At 34.0% G+C, this 25,347-nt stretch overlaps 1 protein-coding gene across 1 annotated transcript; it reads right to left on the bottom strand.

The window, feature by feature from the left end:
• Positions 1–548: 548 nt before the first annotated feature.
• Positions 549–20,576, bottom strand: lcp2a (lymphocyte cytosolic protein 2a). The gene is made up of 21 exons (XM_083564691.1): positions 20,078–20,576; positions 19,676–19,738; positions 16,834–16,880; positions 15,918–15,986; positions 15,804–15,832; positions 10,720–10,760; positions 10,424–10,613; positions 9,032–9,123; positions 8,889–8,946; positions 8,736–8,786; positions 8,099–8,112; positions 7,628–7,644; positions 5,974–6,090; positions 5,281–5,305; positions 4,141–4,153; positions 3,935–4,028; positions 3,053–3,093; positions 2,881–2,954; positions 1,520–1,594; positions 1,253–1,402; positions 549–1,140 (listed from the first exon to the last, which is right to left on the bottom strand). The coding sequence occupies exons 1-21, from the start codon at positions 20,153–20,155 to the stop codon at positions 1,015–1,017; spliced, it is 1,464 nt and encodes a 487-aa protein (XP_083420817.1). The 5' UTR covers positions 20,156–20,576; the 3' UTR covers positions 549–1,014.
• Positions 20,577–25,347: the final 4,771 nt, after the last annotated feature.

Genomic DNA, 25,347 nt, shown 5'->3' with positions numbered 1-25,347 from the left:
AAATAAATAGGAACGTGTCATTTACGCGTTCACACGTACACACAACGCAAGACTGTCGCATCACAATCATCATTCAGGATGCTTTCCAGAAATGTTTTTTTTTTTTTTTTTTACGTTTATAAAATATTTGCATAATATATCCCTTCATAGAGCTCATCCATAGAGCCATAGTCAAAACACCGGCGAGTCGTATCGTCTGTAGTCTATCAATTACAGCTGAATACAGGGCCTATGGGATATTTACATAGCCCACAGCAAATGTAGCCTAGCTCTAGCAAATAGTATAATTGCATTGTCATTTTATTAGGCTGACATGTTTAACAAATCACTCGTAACTGAATTCCTTTGTACAGCTTACGCCCCAATCCCTGATGACAGTTTGATAGTTGTTTCTGCAGGTCGGTTTTTTAACTGTCGGGATATTAATTGAAATAAAACCGAACTCTTTTGTTTGCCAGAAATGTCTCTGTTTCTCTTTCTGTCATGAAAACAGACTATTTCTTTATTAAATAGATGACACGGGGGCATATGAACGATGTACACCATGGTAGTTGCAGAGAAGTTTATTAAAGCATTATAAAAGAAAGCCATCTAAGCATTTTAGTTTGAATGACAGAAAAATGCAAATCGCAAATACATAAATATGTGAGAAAATTAAAATCTGGGGGTAAGATTCACATTTAAACACTTGCATCTTGCATGTTTTGATGGTCCTCTGGTAAGTATATACAGTATCTCAACTTTTTTTCATCAGGCTGTTACAGACACACACACACACACACACACACACACACACACACACACACACACACACACACACACACACACTTCACTGTAAATATACTTATTCGGTAGCATCCAGCATATTGTTGTGACTCCACTCCAAAACAAAATCTACAAATCTAGAAGAATCATCCTTGCTCCGTAAAGGAATTTTTATTTGTTCATAGAGATGTTTTTGCTCTCGTCAGGTGTGCTGTAGCTGCCTGCTACACTAGGTTGTGCTTTCGATGGTCAAAATCCAGCAGGGTGAAGGAGAGTACACTGGTTTTGTTGACCGGTTCCACGGTTTTTCGCATCGATCAGCAGCAGGGCCATCTGGGTGTGTTGTCTAATGATCTCCCCAACGCTTCGAAAGACCTGATAAAGAGATTTAAATGTAACTAGACCTGAAGTTTTGCTATGTCTATATACTGTGGTTAAATTTTATGACATTTCTGGCATAAATAAAATGACAAGTGCAGGAGAGTACCTCGTTAGATTTAAGGCCAGTACCAAGCAGGTAGCCGTCCTGGGCTTTGCGAATCTGAATGTTAAAGACTTTGTCCTGGTAAAGTACCATGAGTGTATAAGGTTGGGTGGTGGAGCCTTTTGAGCTGTCACGCACCAAGAATGCTCCATCCTAATGTAGGGTCGATGTGATGGAGCAGGAAATGTCAAGAGTTTAGCAGGAGTGTTTGGGTAAAATGATATATTATAATATTTTATAAGTCATTGTTATTGAAATTAAAGGCCTCACCCTGTTTACCCGTCTCAGATTGCCTTCTGCCTGACCACGTGTAACACGCCCCACATACCATGCAGTGTCCATATCCTACAGAAAGACAGACAAAATAGATGGATTCACTTTTACCTTTTATACATTTTGCAGCAGTATACTCAATATTCATCAGTTGGTATAAACCACTATAAGATACATCAACTAATTCCAGGTTTTAGCCCAGTTCTAGCACAGCACTGATGCTGATGTAGTACAATGAATGCTGTTCTTGTATTAAGTGCAGAGATTGTCATGGAATTGAAAATATACACTATATGAACAAAAGTTCATCACTTTAAAGTGAGGAAGAGCAATTTACGGTTACAAAAGTCAGGCAGCCGAATACTTTTGTCCATATTGTATATTGTGTATATTGAACATTTGTCCATATTGTTCTGAAATTCTGACTATACACCTACAATTTAGACTGAAAGACTGTTTGGAGCTCACAAGAAGGGAACAGTAGCTCAAACAATAAGGTGAACAGAACAGCATGTCACAATGCAATGTCAACCCTTAAGGCAAATGAGCTACAACAGAAAAAAACTCAGTCTTGTCAACCAATTAAAAGAATCTGAGGCTACAGTAATGTACACAGACTCCCTCACACTGATCAGTAGAAGAAAAAAACAAAAACGAATAACATTTTGTACTTTATTATAAGGGGCTTTTAAAGGGGCATTTTTTTTTTTTTACTTGTCGCATGTACATTACAGCACAGCAAAATTATTTCTTTGCATATCCCAATGATTTTAGGAAGCTGGGGTCAAAGCTGGGGTCAGCCATGATACAGATTAGTAACCCAGAGCTATAAACCGCTGAGCTACCGCTTCCCCATTATGAGTGTATATATATATATAGAGAGAGAGAGAGAGAGAGAGAGAGAGAGAGAGAGAAAGAGAGAGAGAGAGAGAGCATTTATTACAGTTTTTTAGTTGACTAAATGAAAAATCTAAAAGTTTAAACTTTTTTAGCATAGTAAAGTGTCCATCAGTAAAACCTCAACAATGATGGTATAATGAATGGTCATTTGGTGTCACCCAGACAAGGTTCCCTTTTGAGTCTGGTTCCTCAAACGTTTTCTTCCTTGTTCAATGTCAGGAGGTCTGTCGCCACTAGCAAAAATTTATAGTCACAATCTATTTATTTCTGTAAAGCTTCTTTGGGACAATGTCCATTGATGAAAGTTATATGCAAAACAATTTTTTTAATTAAATTGAGGTTTACGGGGCATAGCTGGTCACTTTTTAACTTCCACTGAATTATATAGAAAGGCCCTGAACCCTAGTGAAAAGGCTCCACCTACTGTACACTCAATGTAACAACAACTTGACACTCACTTCTCCTGTTGCATCCATGTCAGAAGGCCTCATTGGCTGCTGTGGAGGAATTCTCGCGCTTCCCCCTCTCATTGCTTTCATTTAGTTAAAAAGAAAAAAAGGTCAAATGGTTAGATTAGGAAATAATTTATTTGGTAGAAATTCTGATGTTGTAGAGTTTGATGGTACATACGATCCTGCAGTCTTGACGGTAGAGAGGCAGTTTGATTAATCCTGTAAAAGAAATGGTATTAGTTTTACACATTTTCATATGACACACATATATGTAAGTAATAAACACATAGCATGATGTCAGGTTTTGGGGAAATATTTAAACAATGGCATGGTATGATGTCTGATGTGAATTTTTTTCCTGATATAATAGTAGACAATACTGTGTTCTATTTTCTATTTTGATTTATTATATAAAATGTTTTTGAAACGTCCATGAAAAACATTTCCTATTACCACTTTACATTATAGCATCACCAGTCTTTCTGTAAATAAGTTAATAAGTATAAATATGCAACTTATTTTGATAACTGTATTATCTTATGCAATATGTAATTGAATAAGCTGTTATTAGAGTAGCAATAATGTATTAGAACAAACACTAGATATAAACTAAATATAAACTTGGCATTTGAAGTTGCCACTACTTTTAGATCTGCTGGTGTAGAAAAGTATATCGACTTAAGAATTAAGCATTTAGCACCACTGTGTCATAGAAGAGATTAGCATTTGGCATTTAACCTCCATTACATTAGCAATATGCCTCACGAAATACTAATGTGGATAAACTGATTTATAGGATAAGTAATTACTTTATGTAATGAGGACAAACAGTCAAGACATTGCATGTGTCATTTTAGAGGTATAAACATGATTTACACATGAATTTCTATACAGATAAATACATAATTATACATATTTGGTGTAAGGATGGGAGTAATGATTTTTTAATTTTATTTAATACAATATATACATTTACATACATTTTGGCAGCACTTTATATCTTTATATCTTAATATATATATTTGTTGACTTTACTAAAAAAAAGATTTTAGAAAGTTACCCATCAGGTGGACCTCCAGATCCGTGTGGTTGTGGTCTTGGTGATGGATTCCTGGCATGCTTGGCGTGAGGAAAGGTGAAGCTGGACCTGGCACCTGTAAGAATGAGCAAAAATGAGTGCTGGTAAATATACAGTATTAAATTGAATAAACTGCAAATACAATTTACAATGTAATGCAACGTAATAAAGAAATTGAAAACACTTACCATCATCTAAGAACTGTTAATGAGAGACAAAAACAATGAAAAACATCATAAGCAACTGATATACATACAGATAGATGTATTAAGAAAAAAATATCACACTACAATAATACTACAGTTATTTTTACAAAACCAGACAGAATTAAGAAAGTTTTAATAAACCAGGGATGTACCCAGAAACAACTGCGGTCTATAGATTCATATAGTTTTAAATCTTTGATGACCAAACCAGCAAAATATCCCACTGTTTTTCACCAACTCAGCAACTTAATGAATTCCATATTACAGACTTGCTCTCCAAAATAAATGGCTAAAGGACAAACAAAAGTTAAATTCTGTAGAAAATGAATTTGCAAGAAAATAAGACTGAGGTAACACTTTATTTTAAGGATCAGAAATTAGTCAGTAATTAAATAATAATAACTGCATCTGTAAGCGACAAGTTATTGATTTGTATTTCATTACAAGCTATTTTATAAGGTTTTTATGGGTTATCAAATTTTTGTCACATAGCCCAGACCTACACCTAGCAATAAAGCAGTGCTTCAGCTTTAACGTTTAATTTTGTTACAATTAAAAGCATATTTTGAAAGTTTGGCGACTGACTGTGATTATTCGAGATATCCGTCATGTGCAGTTTGTTCTCATATTAAACCATAAAACAATAAAGATGAAGTTCTTTATTGCAATATTTAACATTATTAAAAAACAACAAATGTACACTTTAGCACAGGGAAAAGATTCTAAATGTATTTCATACTTATATGCTACACATTCACACAGGGTCTTGAGCACCTAAAAAAGTATGTTTTTCACAATAGAAGCTATTAGTACCTTTATTTATAGCTAATAAGTTTTATTGTTAGAACAAAACTAGTGTAAATAGGCTATAAGACAAAAATAAGATAAAGGCCTTATAAAGAGTTGGTTATTGTATACAAAGCAATAACTAGTCACTAACACATGTGGTTATTAGTCATTGATTACTGACTCATTTCTGATCCTTAAAATAAAGTGTTACCGTATATGATCTGTTATTTTGGTGTGACACACTAAAACAATACAATATATTTCATAGCAACATTTGAAATGCATTACTGTGTACAAATGGTAACATTTAGCTTGAACAGAAAAGGGAACTACCTCAGCTCTGGGATCAGGTGATTGTCTGTTGAAAGAAAAGTCAGACATTATCAGCTCATGAAACAATTTAATGCTGGTGTGTTTTACAAAAATGACCCATATGATTTCTACATGATTGACCCTCTATAGGTGAAACACCTAATGTGTGTTTAAATCCTACATATTGTTTACACAACAAGACGACTGCACCACATGGATAGGTGACACCTGACCATGATACCCATATGTGCTTGTTGAACATCTGGAACATACCCATTCAACCATGAGATCAGTAGTGAGGTCAGGCTGCGATGTTCAGGGAAGGAGAAAACGTGCAATCAGCATTGCAAATCATTCAATGGTGGTTAGTGCAGCTCTGTGCAGACCACTTGAATTCTTCCACACTCACCTTGGAACACCATGTCTTTATGGAGCTCACTTTGAGCATTGTCATGTTGGAACAGGTTTGGGCTTCTTAGTTTCAGTAAAGGGCAATTTTACAATATCAGACAATATTACAGCGTACAAACTCATTCTGAACAATTTCAAATTGGTGGCAACATTTTGAGGAAGAAAAACATATGGGGTCATAGTCAGATGTCCAGATATTTTTTGGCTATACATTGTATGACCAGTTGCATTCACACCACACATACAAAAATCATACAAAGCCATACATCAGTAACAAACCAGATTTAAGAGATCATAGTGCACCTGTTATAAGCGTGTCCTGGAGTAACAGAGGATGCACTCCTCCGCACACCTCCCGCTGTAGGTAGTGGGGGTTTGGGCATTCGAGGAGGCTCCAATAGTTTATCCATTCCAGCATTCCTGTTTTTTGGCAGCAATACACAGTAATAAACATTATATAGGCACTATATTTGAGAGGGAAAACGCCTAATGACAAATGAGAATAAAGTTTGATAATAAATGAAGTATGCATTTTTCCTCTTCACTAAATATGATCATTACATTAATGTTATAAACAGAGCTGAACTAGTCAGAAATGGCTAAGTAAGTTGGAATGTTAGCTAGGTAGCTACACAAATAACCAAGCATAACACTGTAGCTTGATTTATGTTTAAAGAATACAAATATTGTTCCACTGTTCTTCCAAAAGCTCCTGTAGCCATTATTGCACATACTGTACAATCTTCTCTACAATTTTGTCACTTGCTATTCTCATCCACTGGTTAGCTTTCCTGTATCATATACATCATATATGAACTGCTGCTTATGTTGGGACTCAAAAACTACAATCTGACATCTTATCTGTGCTTACAGATGCCCATAGTGGTTAGTATTGCAGTGATTGACAGGGAGATAAACTATGCCAATTTGTGTAAATAGAAAGCATGGTAAATTTTGCTCCCTTGACTTCCAACCTCTTAGTGTAGAGGCAGTACATTTACACATTTGTACATTCAGGGGCAATTTAAGAGAAGAAAAAAAAAAAACACCAGAAATGTCTTTACATTTCTCCATCTATTTAACTCTGATTATTCTGAATAAACAAGCCAGGCACTCGAACTAGCTATCTTCATTCTCCCTCAATGTTGACAGCTTCACATATATGTACAGAGCTTCTATTCCACATTATGCAGCTGCAACATGGTTCTTAACATCTTCATGTTTGGACATGTTTAACAGAGCAGTTTTTGGACTTGCCCAGCAGCAGAAGAGGCATCATAACAGATCTAGCCAGTCAAAACAAAAACCTGTCTACACTGCACTGTCTTCAATTGTCATGGCTAAAATAAATTTTCATACAATACCTTTCAATTATATACTGCAAATGCTTTTGCAGAAAAGCATTGCCATGTGAACGACAAATGTACTTTCAGTGGTAAACTAAATAAAGTCCAGGGATGTGGTTTCATATGAGTCACCTCTGCAGCAGCATTTTCTAGTTGCGAATGGACCACTCATGTGTAGGCTTGCATACAAACTTCTGACTTTGCAGCAACAACATGTTTGGTGACTGTTCAAATTTTAGTTTTGTCACTATTTATTTATTTTTTATCATCCAGACTGTGGTTATAACTCAAAACCAATGCACGGCTCTGTTTAAGTCTAGACAACATTATATAACATTATATTGCTTCGCTGCTAACCAAAATTTTGAATTCACGCCTACTTCTCTCACAAAGCCAAAGTTAGCTCTCTCACAGTCTACCATCTGTCACCAGAAATGACTTCTGTTTTTTTTTTTCCCTGAATGATATTTAAAGCAGAGAAGTAGCAGTTAAATAAGTGAAACCGTACAGAATTCTGGCAGACAAAATCTTAAAAAAGGCAGGTACATGAACATGTTTTACAATGTTATCACTTAAAAACAGTAGAAAAAGAATAAACAGTATAACAATACCTCTGTGGCATCGCACCCTGTGTGGGACATCGAATTATTGGAAGAAAAGAAAACATACATTGATATGAAAATTGAGATTCAGATGATAATGACAAAATACAATATAGTATGATCATCACTAAAATGTCTGTACAATCATATAAAAAATGTGTTGGACAATTCTAACTATTAAGTAATTGACATGTTTCTATTTAATAAAATCTTTTGAAAATAACTGTTTTGCTGCTGGTTAGAGAGAGTAAGCTCATTTATGGGACCTAATTATATTCTGTTGGAACTTGATTTTTGATTTTATATATATATTTAAAGATGCATCAGCTTAGATAAAGGCTTATAATAAAAATAATGCAGTGGTGATGCATCTATGCACAAGAGTGTTAAACTCCAGAGTTATTACTAACTGGAGTAATGATTACCGTCTACAATTACCACAATATAAAGGGTTCTATTATTAATATAGATGTTCCTTACCCTCTCTTTTCCAACTGTGAACACAGAAAGCAGACATGTATTAATTTCAGTACTAAACACCTCTAAATTTAAGTATTGATGTATTCATTGATGGTAAGATTGACAGCACCTATTGTAAATGGTCTCTAGTCATTTTTGTAACCTTAGACCAAGAAGCAGTTTTCAGTGCGTTTTCTCTTTGTGCCCAACCAGTGAAACCCTATAATCACATTTCTCTTTAGCCAGCACATGGCTTTTTGTTGTTGTCATGTCATTGGACTTTAAGTCTGATTTTAGCTGTTATACAGTATGGTATTGTACAGACAATTGGAAAATGTACAGACATTTTACTAGCAGGTTCACTCCAGGATAATAGTGTGTGGATTTTAAAAACATAATACAATGAGACATCCACTGGCTACATCCATATGCATAGCTTAGGATACAGGTATAAAATACAAAATATAACTATTATAAAGACTCTCTTTCATTTACATTTATGCCAGTTTGGCAGACATCCTTATCCAGAGTGACTATTATCTAATATATACAACTGAGCAGTTGAGGGACAAGGTCTGGGCAGTGGCAGCTCATCATTAGATCAGATCATAATATGTATATTTAGAATAAAAATGCATTCAATAATGTTATAGGTTACCTTTATTATTAGTCCTTTCCATACTCCCGGGCTTTTTACTGCGATCAGGAGCTAAGAGAAAAAAAATGGGAACAAAATGAATAATGGACTAATGAAAAATATAAGAACTTCAACCTCCACCAAAATAAAAAAGAATGCACAGTGTCATCTTACGAGGGGGTTTTGGGGTCCTTTGAGGAGATTGATCATTCCGCTGGAATCCTGAAACAATCTGCAAGTGAAAGATGTTATTCATTTCAATTTAATGGGTAAAGGAAGTCGCTGAGGCAGTGATAATACTGCTGTGTAAGACTTACACTTGGGCGTCCCATAGCAGGAAGTGGAGGACCAGGACCAGGTCCTGGTCTTGCTGGAGGCACTGGTGGCTGGGTTTTGACTGCAGACCGGTCTAGACACAAAACATAGAGTTAAAAAATATAAAACTTAATGAAGTGTGCTGTTGTAGGACAATAATCAACAATTAACAATGTGAAGTTTCTTTCATCTAAAAGCGCTTTCTTTCTCTTGTAAATTAAAATGAAAAGCTCAGTCTTCCTAAACATTTAACACATTAAATGCACACATTTTCCACATTAAATACAGAAATGTGTCTGTATTATTATTCATTCTGGGTAAAATACAATCAAATACCTATTCTGATATATGAACTCCACTGCTAAACAGCCAGCTGAATAGATTTCTGTAGCTATCTCAAGTACACTTAATTGTAATGGGAGAAAAATAATTGAAGTAAACAACTGGACCAAAGATTTCTAACGTCTCATTTTTGGGTACGGTCTAGAGGCATGGCTTCAGTAAGTATATGAGAACATGAGATCTGTATAGAAATAAATATATCAGTGTTTACTGGTCAGTGTGTAGAATGTAAATACACTTTCTCAATTATTTTCCATATGATATTAAGAGTGCTCTCAAGAGGGCAAAAGTCTAAACCAAATGAACATATCACCACCGGTTAGACTTTCTATGTTCTAAGAGCTGCAATAGTGGTCACTAACTTAATAGTTTTACACATTGCGATGCCTTTTGAGTTTGGTTGCTATTAAGGTTTCTTTCTCATCCAATCTCAGGAATTATTTTCTTTTCACTGTCACCACTGGCTTGATTATTAGGGATAAACATATAGGGACTAATATATGATGCTCAACTGTATATTAATAATCTATTTATTTCTGTAAAGCTGTTTAGGAACATTGAAATAATTGAATTTAATTGAACATTGAGACAAACAATAAGGAAGGACTGAGGATTAAACAGGAGATCAAATAAACAGATGAAACCTATAAACCAGAAAGATAAATGTTATACTTCAATAACCAACATCTGTTCTCCCCCTATTTTAAAAACTACCAAAAGCCACTAGTTTAAAATTTTGTGTAATGTTGTGGAACATCCACAAGACAAGTGACTTCCTGTTAGTACTTATTGTACATCTATATATAGAAACACAAGAACACAGCATGACTCCAAACTGCATGGGCAAGTTGTTACCTTAGAAATGGTGACATTAAAGTGACTTAATTTAACCCTTACAACTACTGCAAGAAAAAAAAAACACTGAACATTTGATGAAAAATAAAAATGGTACAAAGCTGTGGTATAAAAAAAGAATAAAGGGATGAAAGACCTTAGATTTGAAGGGATTCTCCACAGCTGAAAGTATAACACCGAAATGTTGTGTTTTTTACCAATGTACTCGCTGTTGCTGTGCTTGGCAACACAGATTTGGTGATGTTGGATGTCTTCAGGCGGCTCACTGGGGGGTGGCTCGTAGTCATTATCGCTGTCCACGCCGCCGTCCGCTGCTGATTCATAATCCCCACCACTGCCTTCTCCCTCATCGTTTGAATTTGGACTCTCGTAATCATCGTCGCTTTCCTGCACATCAGTAGTAATGTGTGTAAACGTTAAAGAAGCAGTCAAATATGGAAGCAAATGAAAAGAAATCAAAGCAGGTGACAAACAGGTCTAGAGCAGGACTTACAAACTCTTCAGAATCCCATCCTTGTTCCTCTGCAGGCACATCTATTTTAAAAGAAGAGAATAGAGAATAGTGTGAAAGTAATGACTTTAGTACTTTTTTTCAGTAAAAGAAAACAAAAGAGAATTTAAACCTAAGTAAAAGTAGATATAATGTGTTAAGCATTGTTTTGACTGATAAAGTTAAGTCAATGGCATGTTTTCACATGGAAACGATATTTTATTACTTATATACATATATATTACTTTTATTACTTTTTAATTATAAACTGCTATAATGTGATTTTTATTTGTTTCTCTGTAGATATAAATTGCACAATTTTAATTGCATTTGAGCTCAAATTTAAATTTACACTAGCTGTTAGAATCAATGCTACTTTAACATGTTATTAAGAAAATAGGCTGTTTGTGAATTATACAGTAGCCTGTGATTAAGCAAATTGGCTAATTTGACATAAGCACGATTTAGAATTAGATGTTTATGTCTTTTAGAGAGCCTAATTTTTATACAAATATATGGGTACTTGTGCATTTCGAAGAAATTTTATAAAAAATTATTAACATCTATAATACTACTACTACTACTATTACTACTACTACTACCAGGGCCGCTGGAAGTCATTTTGAACAGGGGGTGCTGTGAATTAAAAAAAAATCTTTTTTTGGACAAAAAACCTATGAGCCTATTGGCCTATTTAGAATACATTTTAAAAATAAATACATAGGGCTGTGACGATTGCAGTTTTTTTACCACCGCGGTAGTGGACCAAATACCGGCGGTGTTTCGGTGGTTGGGGGGTTGTTTTGAAATAAACGTAAAAGTAGAAACAACACACTAAAGCCTGTAAAGCATTGAAATAAATATCAGTAAATACTGGTAACTTAAATAATATAATAATGTTGAATCCATTTAAAAAAACAAAACAAAAAAAAAAACAGTTTTATATTTCCACACAAAGACGCGTTATGGCCTACCGCTCTGCGCTTTGAGAGGGATGTGGAACACGAGCAGGAAAGAGACCACCGATCTGTTTTTCTGATATCTTCATGTTGTTGTAAAAGGTATGAAGATCTAATTTTTTTCTTCCACAAGGGCAAGGCATTTAGGCTATGTTTGCGCACTGCCAGAGAAAGCCAAACTAAAATCACCCGCGCGTGTGAAACGCGCTTTACAAATGAACTTGACGCCTTACCAATTATCATATGTCTAATTAATAACAAGCACAAACTGTAGGCTATTAAAAAGAATTTGACTTACAAGTAAAAATGTAGGCTATCTGTACAGCGTTTTTTCTACTTTACCACAGTAAAGAATACGAAAATAATCGACCTAAACGCGAACAAAGGAAGAAACGTTTAATCCACTTTGGAAATGGGTGAAGACGCGAGTGAAGATATGGGAAAAGAAAAAAGAGATTCCATGCAGGGATAAGACACTATTTTTGAATATTCGATTAGTTGATTTAATTATAGAATATCTAATGTTCTAATGTCTGTTGTGTGATCATTCTCTAAAATAAAATTTCCATGTTCTGGTGCTGTAACCAGAGGGTGACGCTGCCAATAACACACATAACAACTGTCACAAAGAACCGGCAAAAGTAATGATTATGAATCTGTCAAATATAGCAAGGAGACATTTGAATTGTTTATTAATAAAGTGTTTTTTTTTGTGTTTCAGTGTCGGGCTGCAAAGATGAAGTTGACGATGCTCACTCGTCATCTTCGCAGTGAACGCGCCTATAGAGAGAAATGCACACTTAATACGGAATACATAATAAGCATATGCTAGTCGGTTTATTTTCGTTTTCGAATTGTTTTGTTTAAATGTAGACAATTCAAGCTTTCTATATAGAAAAACTAATGGAATATTTTTATCATTTCCTTAAATATTCATAAGGAATTTATAAATTGTGCAAAATATTTTTAATAGGCCTACATTTTAAAAAAATCTTTCTCTCGCCAATAGGGGGTGCTGCAGCACCCCCAGCACCCCCACATCCTGCAGCCATGATTACTACTACTACTACTACTACTACTACTACTACTACTACTACTACTACTACTACTAATAATAATAATAATAATAACAGTAAGTACACATTCAAAGCATGATAAAATCTCTGCAGGTAAGAAAATGCAGTTTTCTTGATTTTTTTACATGAATCAATTCGACTGGATGATAAATTGAGTCTATTTGATTGATATATACAGTAAAGTCACTAGCTGGATATTCATGTGACTTCTTACATCCCAGTTCCAACTGTTAACCTCGTTCCAAAAAAGAGATACAAGAACATTTGCACCAGAAGCATTAGCCTACTGAACTCCGCACTACACCATTAGGACGGTTTACATGCACTGTGCTTAAATTTTATACAGTTGTACATACAATTTACATATTCCATACTGTACATTTATATATCCCACATTCACTAAAGATAAAATTTCATGTATATATATATATATATGCATATATCCTTAGTTTACTTGCTCATCAACTTCTGCACTTTTTCAGTGCCATAGTTATTTATCTTTATTTGATGTTTATAAATATAAATTATATATAAATTATATATATATATATATATATATATATATATATATATATATATATATATATATATATATATATATACTGTATAAGTGAAAATAATAACAACTGTGTAAAATGATAAGTGCAGATTATTATATAAATATATATATATATATATATATATATATATATATATATATATATATATATATATATATATATATATATATATATATATATATATATAGGGTTACCTGTGTACCTGTATTATGCTATGATAATACATTTCTATCTATCTATCTATCTATCTATCTATCTATCTATCTATCTATCTATCTATCTATCTATCTATCTATCTATCTATCTATCTATCTATCTATCTATCTATCTATCTATCTATTATTTCAAAATGTCTTTGATAGTCTAAATCAAAATGTAATAATAAAATATATATATATCCTGTGCACTTATGGCCCTTAAGTTAGTATAAATACACTCATGTTCATTTACACTCAAGTAAAGTATCAATAAGCCAAAATAATACTAGTAACAAGTGCGATTTCTAAACTATTTCTCTGTCTGAGTGCCTCTTTCACCACAACAGCTTAGTTCCTGATCTCTTAAATATCAGTCAGAAACCAGACTTAAGTACAGTAATTGCACTTTATTTTCTTATAACTTAATCCATTTGGATTTGTGCCATTGTTTGTACCTAATAACTACTAAGTGCACATTAATGCTTGTTCGGGTTGACTGTGCCAAACCATGCTCATTTCGCACCAAAGCATTCACTATATAATCGTTTTACCTTGGGGTGATACTGGTTTATTTTATTTACAAGTCTGCCATCAACAAGGAAAACTAAAGCCCTGACTTTAAAATGAAATCTATATATATCTTGTTTCCCATCCTATAACGAAATGCAAACCCAATATAACAGTCTTTTCTGCAAGCTTTACTTTAAGAATACCTTAATTAGGTCTTTATATATATATATATATATATATATATATATATATATATATATATATATATATATATATATATATATATATATATATATATATATATATATATATATATATATATATATATATATATATATATATATATATATATATATATATATATATATATATATATGATGCTAAAATGTGTAAGTACTTTTTTTAGGTTAAAACAGATCAAAGAGATTTGCTTTCACACATCCTTTTTGGAAATGTATCTATTACATTTTGAAAGTCCGTAGTGGATGTCAGCTAAATAATGGTACAGTATGGTGATAAAGTATACCAAAACTATTTTAATAGGAATACACTATATGGCTAAAGGTTTGTGGATACCTGACCATCATATTTATATGTGGTTCTTTCAAAAACAATACAAAGTTTAAAGCATACAACTGTGTAGAATGTCTTTGAATGCTTTCACATTGTGATTTCCTTCACTGAAAATAAAAATTACTGTTGTGCACAAATCTAGCTATATAAAACCTAAATGTAATAGGGTGGAGAGGAAGAACTCAAGTGACATGCACATAGCCCTGACCTCAACACAAATAGACATGCTTGAACATGTGATCTGCTCATCTGAAGTCAGTGCTCAGGTTCACTAAACGGGGTCAGGTCAGGTGTACATACTTCTGGCTATGTCTTATAAGTCTTATACCACAGTGATGTAGAATATTCGATTAAATGGTGTTTATTAAGTTTAAAATTTTCATAAAAAATGATTAAAAACATGACTAAATGGCGGATGAGTCCCATTAATGGGTTAAATGATCAACTATTATCATTGATATGGTGAATTTTTCTCTGAGCAGATGCCTTTTTTTTTTTTTTTTTTTTAGCATTTTTTAGCATTTTTGGCAGAAGTCTTCATTGTGAGATTTTGTGAAGAGCTAAAGCTGTAACTTCAAACTTTCAGTCTGCATGACAAGGGACTTTGGGCATTTTTTCATCATATTAACTTTGTGAGTGAGAAATGAAGAGGAAATGGCTAATGCTATAATGTAAGTGACAACAGGAACTAAATTGTTTCGCAGACATCACACCACATTCAATCGAACAATACTTTGATTATAAAATAAAAAATACAAAGTAGGATATGTTGCTAACTTAAAGGTTTTAAAAAAAATGTGTATTATAAATGTGAAGTTTCTATGGAATTAGAGGAATACATTTCTAATTATATGCTCGTTGTTTTCATATAACAGCCTGCCCTGATGTTTAGTTTCTTTTTTTTCTTTTTTTACAAAAAAAAAAAGATCCCAGAACATAAGAAAGACAAACTAAATAAATGAAAACAACAACTAAAACAAAAAAAATAAAAAATACCAATACTAATTGTTCCTACAAGTCACAATAAGCGACTATATAAAACCTCAAAAATTGCAGTCTGGACAAGCTTTCTTAATATATATATTGGAAGATATGTGCAATTCTTATAAGTGTGTTGCAAAAGCACAGTGTAGGAACCTTTCAGATAAACTTCCTTGTATGCTGTCTAGGTCTAATAATATGGAAGATTTGCTTAGTCAGTATCATCATTACCTGCTTCTTGGTACTTGGGTGCAGAGGATCTAAAAATATAAAATATTGAAATAAATATTTGTAAACTTCTCATAGCAGAGTCTTTCTTAATTATGTATTTGTGAAGCTGCTTGCCTTTGGAATTGGAAAAATCCTCTCTTCTCCTCTTTTTTGTTGATTTCCCTGGAGAACTTGGAGATGAGTCTGGATAAGTTTGTAAACACAAAATACACCATATATTATGTATTTACCAATGACACACATGAATATTGAGCTTCTTTCTCTGTAGTAGCCTGTAGCGTCAGTTGTGTATATTTTATTCATATAGATGGTAAGAGTAATGATTGAAATAACGTGGTATTTAGCAGTACCACATTTAAGAGTTCACTGAAAAACAGCACATTTCATGCTAATCTAGCAGCTTGGTGTAACGGGTGGGCTCATAAGGCTGAGCTTTGACAGGATGTGGTAAGTGAAACAGTTCCCCTTTCATCAATGTGCTTTTATTTATGTATGTTCTACATATCAACTTTCTTCCCAGTATGATACTCAAGAACATTATCCTTTATTCACAGCATTTTGGCCACACTTCGATAGTCTGTGCTAGTTTTCTGTTCCTTAAAAATATGCATATTGTGCAATTTAATATCTGTGAAATGAGTTTTGAACGACTCATGACTTTGCCTTTCGATGGTTTCTGCCACATCTGTGTTTGTTGCACTATCATTGTAGAACAAAGCTTCCTCTTATTGTCAGTGCATGCAGCGGGACAGAGACCAGAGAAATGTAATATGATTTATGAAGATAGCTGAGCAATAAAGTGACTAGACAGTAAATATCCCTCTTGACATGCAATTAAAGGTGAAGATAAAAGCAAAACCGTTCTCTATTTTGAAGGAACCAACATTATCAAATGTCAAAGGAAATTATCCCGTGAAATGGGCCCGTGTACGTTTTTTTAAGACCTAAGTAACATGTTAAAGTGTAGCTAGCACAAAATACATTAGGATTAAGGTCCACAAGCCGTCTAAAATTAACAGGTATTACTCACGGGGCATGAAGCCTGGGGAACTTTTGAAGGTCATTATCAGACATATTCTATAAACACAAACAAGATAAAAATGACAGGTTACATGACACACATAACAAAAATAATAAGGAATATTCAAAGAAAAAAAAAAAAACCCACCCAAACCAACATTCAGTACATTTTAGCAATAGAACATATTTCACCAATTCGATTGTTGTCTTTTTTTTCCTTTGAAAATAAAAAAAGTGGTGAGGAACCATTTATTTTAATCTGTTGCCTTATCTACATATCTTTGTTTGGGCTGTTTTGTGGGGTTTTACTGACTGAACCTACTTCTATCTATTTCTTAATAAAGTTTTATGTAAGTGTTAAGAAAGTATATGCTTATAGATGTAGAAATTTCGATATTAAGGATATTACGATGTAAAGCAATTTCACAATCACTAGATACACAGGTTTACCACTTTACATCGATAAATATAAAACTATTTTTATATTTATATATGAATCATTTGAAATCCACAATATATTTAAATGTAACTCTGCTTGCACAAGCATAAGTTTTTTATCATACCTACCTACTGATATTTAGATATGATATTCACAAATTTAGTTTGTGAACAGTTGTGAACTGTGAACAGTTTCCCAAAATATAAACTAACCAGTATCTTATTTGAAGCACCATGATGCTGACCAGACAGTAACTAAGGATGCTGTAAACATGTCACACAGTACTGAATTGTTAACAGTTTTGTTTAATATCCAACTGCTTGCTTGTGGCTATAATATCTATTCATGCAGAAAATCTACATGCAAATGTTTTCATATTGTTCATATTTCCCTAACAGACTTAAGTCTGCCATATTATAATCTACACAGATGAGTGAAAAATTAAAGGAGATAATCAACATAAAGTGTCATAATAAGATGTTGGGTCACTGCAAGACACCAAAAATAAAAATATTGTGTACTAATTGGAGGGATGACGTTACAGTCTTTCCAAATATATCCTGTCTTTTGGTGTTTGATTATTATGATGACAGTGAATGTTGTTCTAAAATCTACCATAGACTTGGTTGAGATCAAGACAGAGTGTGATCACTTCCGGCCATAACCTAAAGAACCCTCGCTCTTTTGTTTTTTCCTTGCACTAATTGCATGACTGCATTTTCTTGCATCTCCTTGCACTAATGCACTTATGAGCAATGATGTACCAGGGGCATTAAATGTGTAGTTATGACTTGTCTAGCTCTAATTACAATTGGCTTTCCAGATGTTTTGCATATTGGAAACACAGCCAGTTAAAAATCATTGCAACTAAAGCGCCTGTATTTGTGCCACAATACTGATCCCTCTTTTGATGCCACTTATATATTTTTCTCGTCATCTTAGCCTGCAAAGCATTTCATAAATGACAGCAGAGGATGGTAGAATATAACTTGCTTCATTTTATCATGCAGTTTTCCTGTCTAGAAACATTTATACAGCATTCTTTAGCCTTCATTTGATACCATCTTTATATTTCAACCTAATTAAACAATGCAACATGTATAAATCCTTCCACATTAAGAAGCTACCATCATCTAGTAATGTCACTTCCTTAAATTGTAACAGTAGCCAGGACACAATGACTCACCCTATCCTAAGCAAAGGGGAAATTTACAAATACACTACACAAAATTTTTTAATGTATACTGTGTTATTTCTAGCTTTTAGCTTGCAATAATGTTCATAAGCTTAATAATTTGGACTTAAATATTCCAACATTTTTAAACATCTGCTCAAACTTTTGTCCTTATGTTCTAGTTTCAATACACAATGAGTAAAACATGATAAAGATGCTGGGGGAGGGATAGCTCAGTGGTTAAGAAGTTGGACTTCTGATTGTAAGTAAGCAAGTAGTAAAGTAAGTAAGAAGGTTGCAAGTTTAAATCCCAGCACCACTAAGCTGCCAATGCTGGGCCCCTTGATCAAGACCCTTAAGTTGTATAAATGAGATAAGTCGCTCTGGATAAGGGCGTCTGCCAAATGCCGTAAATGTCTGTTAGGTAAATAATCATTGGCGAGGTGGTGCGATGTAGCCTGAGGGTTACTGTGAGTCTATAAAACCACAAATGTTCAAATGTCATTAGCAATTTAAATTTGTTTACTTGTCAACAAATTACATATGGCAGGTCAAACTCATTTTTTTAATCATGCTGTTCGATTCCAGCTTGTTTTTTTGTCTTTCATATAGAAGTCAATAACAAAAAAAAACATATTCAACTTTCACTGTTAGCAAAAAAGATCACAAAAAACTTTGTCCTCTATTCTAAAGATTTTTTTTTAAAGATTTTCATTGGAGACGATTTAAAGGAACAGCTTGAAATTCTGGCTGTTTACACAGCACTAAAACTGGGAACTCCTTTCATAAAAACCCCCCAGATGTTTCAGGATATCACTGATTATACAGTATGTTTTTATGGCAATATTAACAACATGCAATCCGGGAAATTGTTATTTCTTAGCATATCGCAGTGATGTACAGTAGGAATCTGGGGTCAGAGTACAAGGTCAGCCATGTTACAGCACCTCTGGAGCATGGAGAATTAAGATCCTTGCTCCAAGAGTGGCAGCTTGGGGATATCAGGCTTAAACCCTTGACCTAAAAATCAGTAAACCAGGGCCTCAATCACTTAACTACCACCTCAAAGTGAGCAGTTGAGGATTAAGGGCCTTGCTGAAAAGCCCAAAAGTGTTGGGGCTGGGATTTGAACTCACAACCATTTTAATCAAAAGTCTAACATTTTAACTGTTCAGTTGCCACTTCTCTACCGGATAACTAGGTGAGAAAAGAGAACAATTTCCCGGAGTACATACTCACCAGAAATCTCTGTCCAGTCATTCCACTTTTCAGAACGACTTTGTCGCAACCAGACAGATTTTGCTTTTAAAAAAATGAAAAGTTATATTCGCTTGGGAATTTAGTGATAGTAGTAGTACAAACAAGAAAAATCAGAAACAATGGCACAGTATCAATATCACAATCTGCCCATGTTAACTATGTTAACAGTTTATGTTATGTATGTGCTGAATAAAGTGATTTTTACCTGGATATAATTTTTTTATGGTGTATGTTTTACATGTTAGTACAAGTACATGTTAGTGAGGTGTCTTAAAAATGAACTCCAGGTTCAATACAAATCATTATGAATTTGCATTCGAGGTAGTAATGGTGGCTTTAAGTCAGACCTCAGCAAGTGTAGAAGAAGCAAATAAAACTTACCCTTCTCAAAAAGTCCGCTAAGTGGGTCGAATCCCAACCCATGACCTCTGACTTTGAAGGAATGCTATCAAAACTCATGTTTTCACGTTTTAGTGTAAGAAAATATGAAGAATAAAATAACTGAGTTGCCAAAACAACAGCCTTTCCTTCGACTGTAACTTCACATCACACAAGTTACTTTTAAGATGGAGAGCTGAAATGATGTTTCCTTATCCATTTGTTAACAGTCTACACACAGAAGCAGAGAAAGGCCCTGGCCGATCTAGCCACAAGAAATGTTTCAAAAGAGAGACGTGAAAAAAAACCCCATGAAGATGGTAACCAAAGTAGATGGTTACAAGATGAAATATATGTAACTTACTCCATACATTTACAAATTTTGAAAAAAAAATAAATAACAAAAGTAATAACAAAAAAAATAATAAGCAACACGCAAGATTTGACTGAACACACCAAGAGAAGAAAGAATAAAAGAACTTCCCTGTAGGTTTCCTGTTGATCACGTTGGTAACAAATAGGGGAAGTACAAGAGCTTTAGCAAGAAAAAAAATGAACATGTTTCTGTTAACTTTCCTGCCCACACTGTTTTACCCAGAAATCTAATTTTTTTTACTGTTAAACTGTAAACCTAAGAATACAGACTTAAACAAGCAAACGTAATAAATATATTTGATAAAACCAGTAGCAAGTATACAACATATACATGGTAAATGGTGTATCTTTAAAGAGGAAACTTTTATTTAGTCATTTTGACAGTCACCTTACATTAACATCTCAACTTTAAAGAGAGCATGTAATATGAAATCTATGGAACATAAAAATTTAATCACTTATCACTGGCCCAAGTGGTGCTACAAACTAAAAGCATAAGACATTATACAGTATTTCTTAGAATAGTTCTACTCTTGATATGAATAGTTCTGAAAGTGTTGATGAATTGTCTGCAAGGGGGTCTGAATAATCGTGCAGTTCTTGTATGGTATTTTCCTGGAGCAAATTCTATAGCATAATTAACCTAAAATTAAATAAGAAAAGTTACTTAACAAAAAATAACATGTAACTTGTACAACTTAGATATAATAAAATGTTTTATTGTTAATGTAATATTCATTGAAGGAGTGGTAAAGGAACGGCAGTTTATATCTCTGAAATAGCAATAAACCATTAAATATAACAATATACCATGTTATATTCATTAATAAACATAAAAAACATTTTAAGAAAATAATCAGCAGAGTACTGTGCCATCCCAGAGTTTATTTTTTTTTTGCACATTTCTTCCTGTTTTATATCCCAAATGAAAGAAAATTTGATACTAATGATTAGCATCAACATCTACAACCACAGTGGCTTTTGTAAAAATAAAATCACACATAATATGTATTTTACTGCAGATATTTTTCAATAAACAAATAGGCAAATGTATTTGCTCTACAATTATTGTGAAATTAGCCAAGTTCTTAAGCAAGATATTGTGTAATTGAAACATCCATATAGATTTAAAGATATCCGATGGTATATAAGGTTGCATGAATTATATTATTTATATTTGATTCAAACAATGCTCAAACTGAACCATACAAACACTTTCACAACCATCATTTACACCCACACCTTTCAAATTTGCAATTTTTTCCCCTGAACCTTTAGTGTTCATGGAAATTTATGAACTTTATGCGCAATAATGTTTTACATCATCTAGATGTATTCCCAATGATAACATCTGCTGTTTGTGTATCCTCAACTTTCAACTCTATATTACATGCAGCACAGCAAGAGATTTTTTTTCCACTTCCTGGCAACTAAAATGGTTGCTGAGGGTATACAGGGTGTAAGTGGGTGTTTCTCATGCATAGGTAAAGTCAAATCAAAGTCAGGAACATGATCATATGTGTGCAACTGCCTGTTGATAAATTTTCTCTGTGCTGATAAGAAGCAGTTTCTTTTTTTTCTAACTTAAGGATAAAATGAGAATTTTTCTCTCTATATACATAGATTAGGCCTTATTGTTATACTCCTATATACACCGACCAGGCATTAAATTATGACATTATATCATTATGACTGGTGAGTGAATAAAACTGATTATCTCTTTTACATGACATCTCTTAGTGTATTGGATATATTAGGCTATATTATATATATTTAATAGATATAGTCACTTTTTGTGCTAGACACTCGACTCGCACAGCACAGTGCACTTTACATTTAATATTTTTATACCACACCATTCCGCACACGGACACTTTACACCTTACCATACCGCACACGGACACTTAACACCACACCATACCACACACGGACACTTATGGACACTTTACACCACACCATTCCGCACACGGACACTTTGGACACTTTACCTATAATTTATCTTTATATTTATATATTTTCTATTTTTTATATAGTTTTTATACTTTATTTATCTGCCTTTTTTTTCTTTGTTTTATTTTTTTCACCCCATTTTATTCCCTCATGCCGGACAGTCGTAAAAAGCATTTCACTGCATGTCGTACCCTGTATGTATGTGTATGTGACAAATAAAATTTTATTTAATTTGATTTGATTTGATATATTAGTGAGCATTTTGTTGATGTGTTAGAAGCAGTAAAAATGGTCAAAGCGTAGTTGTACAAGGGTCAAATTGTGATGGCTAGATGACTGGGTCAGAGCATCTTCAATACTGCAGCTCTTGTGGGATGTTCCCGGTCTGCAGTGGTTAGTATTCATGAAAAGTTGTCCAAGAAAGGAACAGTGGTGCACCTTCGACAGGGTCAATGGTTAGGCTGACCCGCATGGTCTGATCCAACAGATGAGCTCCTGTAGCTTAAATTACTAAATAAGTTAATGCTGTCTAAGTTAAATCTATCTATCTAGACAGATACAAACATAATTTTGTATTTGATTATTTATATACATATACATATATATATATATATATATATATACATATACATATATATATATGTCGTCAAGTTTATTTCTATAGCGCTTTTCACAACAGACATTGTCTCAAAGCAGCTTTACAGAAATCTATATAAATTATGTTTGATAATCTGTCTTTTTTTGTCATTTGTTCTGTATTGACAAAAAGCCATTTAATTCCTCCAAATGCTAATTTAGGGATGAGAAGGTAATTTGACTAACCCGTTCACTTTCATTACACCCACAACTTTATTTCATATACGCCTTCTCAACTACTCTTAATGACATGTTATGAATTTGTCACTTACGTGGGCTGGATCCCCAAATGGAAATTCAATCAAATTTCTCTGTGTAAAGGCCTAACACAACTATTGGTTGTAGCCTGTATGAATCTACATTTTGGGCTAGAAAGAAATCAGCCAAGCCTGGATTCTTTAAACTGCAGATTGTTAAAGGCCATTTGTGTTGCTCTTGTGATCGGTCCAGAACAATCTGCTTTAAAACATCAAGTAATGCCTAAAGTGCCTAAAGTGAAATATTAATTTATTTATTTTCTGTTTTTGAAAGATTAAAAATGATTTTAGCTGATCTAGTCCATTTATAATAAACAGCACTGCTTCTCAGGCACTAGTTCCATTATTCCTAGAATAGCATTCAGTGGCCTGTTTAAAAATGACCACATATGTATTTCAGTTCTCCTCTACTTTCTAAAACCATCAAATTATTATGTATCACAAAATGCTTTTCACTAACTTCATGTAAATAACTAATAATAATATTATAATAGCTTTATTAACAAAACTGTACATTCTAATAAACAGCACCACTGAGCTATTAAACATTCACTTGATTTTTTTAAATATATATATATTCATGCTTTCATTCACTTGTTTTGTCTTTTTTTTTTTTTTTGGTACTTTTCATTCTCTATGACTACATAATTGGCTGTTGTATACGTATCCAACAAAAACATAAACTAAAACTGAAATGTGCTCTTAAACTACCGAAAAGCATTCACTTCTTGATACACAAAAGCGCCATCAAGTGGTGATACAGGAGTTCGAGTCAATAACCTGTTTGGGTGAAAGAGGGAGAAGGTGTAGGTGCCATGTTACTTGTCACTAGGATTGGGTTTAGGAAATTCCAGCTTTTAGTTCTTGACTTGTAATTCAGACTTGACTCTTTCTGCTTACCACACACTGTCTCTCACCACCTCACACCAACAGTGTCTCACACCTCCTCACACTGTCTCATACCTTCTCACACTGTCACACCAACACTGTCTCTCACCACCTCACACCAACAGTGTCTCACACGTCCTCACACTGTCTCACACCGACAGTGTCTCACACCTCCTCACACTGTCTCATACCTCCTCACACTGTCACACCAACACTGTCTCTCACCTCCTCACACTGTCTCTCACCTCATCACATTCTCACACTGGCTTATACCAGCACTTTCTCACCACCTCACATTGTCGCACACCAACACTGTCTCACACCTCCTTACACTGCCTCATACCAACACTGCCTCATACCTCCTCACACTGTCACACCACTGTCTCTTACCACCTCACATTGTCTCACACCAACAGTGTCTCACATCTCCTCACAGTGTCTCACACGTCCTCACACTGCCTTATACCAACACTGTCTCATACCTCCTCACACTGTCACACCAACACTGTCTCTCACCACCTCACAATGTCTCTCACCTCATCACACTCTCACACTGGCTTATACCAGCACTCTCTCACCACCTCACATTGTCTCACACCTCCTTACACTGCCTCATACCAACACTGTCTCACACTGCCTTGTACCAACACTGTCTCATAGCATGCATGCACAATGTTTTCAGCAACAAGAAGTTAATTGCTATTGACCAAAAACTGGACAGTCTGTGAATAATCAAACTATCAAATATAACAGAATAAAAACTTACAGTATAGGTGCTTTAATTACATTGCTTTTATAAAAGGGAAGATATGCCTTTGTGATCATCGATTTGAAATCTGTGTAACTTGCAATCGTATTGCTTAATCTCTGTTGAAATAAAAAACTTTACCTCATAATGTACAGTGCCTAAAAAAAAAGTTTTAACATGTAACAAACTTTGTAACAGCCAAAACCAATATGAGTGGAAGAAAGTTCTATGGAGACAGAGGAGTCACAAAATTTGACATTTTCGTCTGTAACAGAAGAATTTACATAAAACAGAACAGGAGAGAAGATATTAGCAGATTGCCTTAACCCCACAGTCAAACCTGAAGGTGAAAGCTTATTGGCTTGGGGTTGTTTGGAGCAGGGAAGATTGGAGACTTATTCTAGGTGAAAGGAATACTG

Source organism: Silurus aristotelis, assembly GCF_946808225.1.
Source record: "Silurus aristotelis genome assembly, chromosome: 16".
Lineage (NCBI taxonomy): Eukaryota > Metazoa > Chordata > Actinopteri > Siluriformes > Siluridae > Silurus > Silurus aristotelis.
This window is presented reverse-complemented; position numbering and strand designations above follow the sequence as displayed.

What these genes read in the sequence shown, in the direction of transcription:
- lcp2a (XM_083564691.1), bottom strand. Translation starts at nt 20,155, where the DNA reads ATGAGTTTTGATAGCATTCCTTCAAAGTCAGAGGTCATGGGTTGGGAT. An exon ending in GATGGGATTCTGAAGAGTTT is followed by an intron (nt 10,614 to 10,719) that starts GTAAGTCCTGCT and finishes ACTGATGTGCAG; the next exon opens with GAAAGCGACGATGATTACGA. An exon ending in CCAGGACACGCTTATAACAG is followed by an intron (nt 5,306 to 5,973) that starts GTGCACTATGAT and finishes TTCTTTCAACAG; the next exon opens with ACAATCACCTGATCCCAGAG.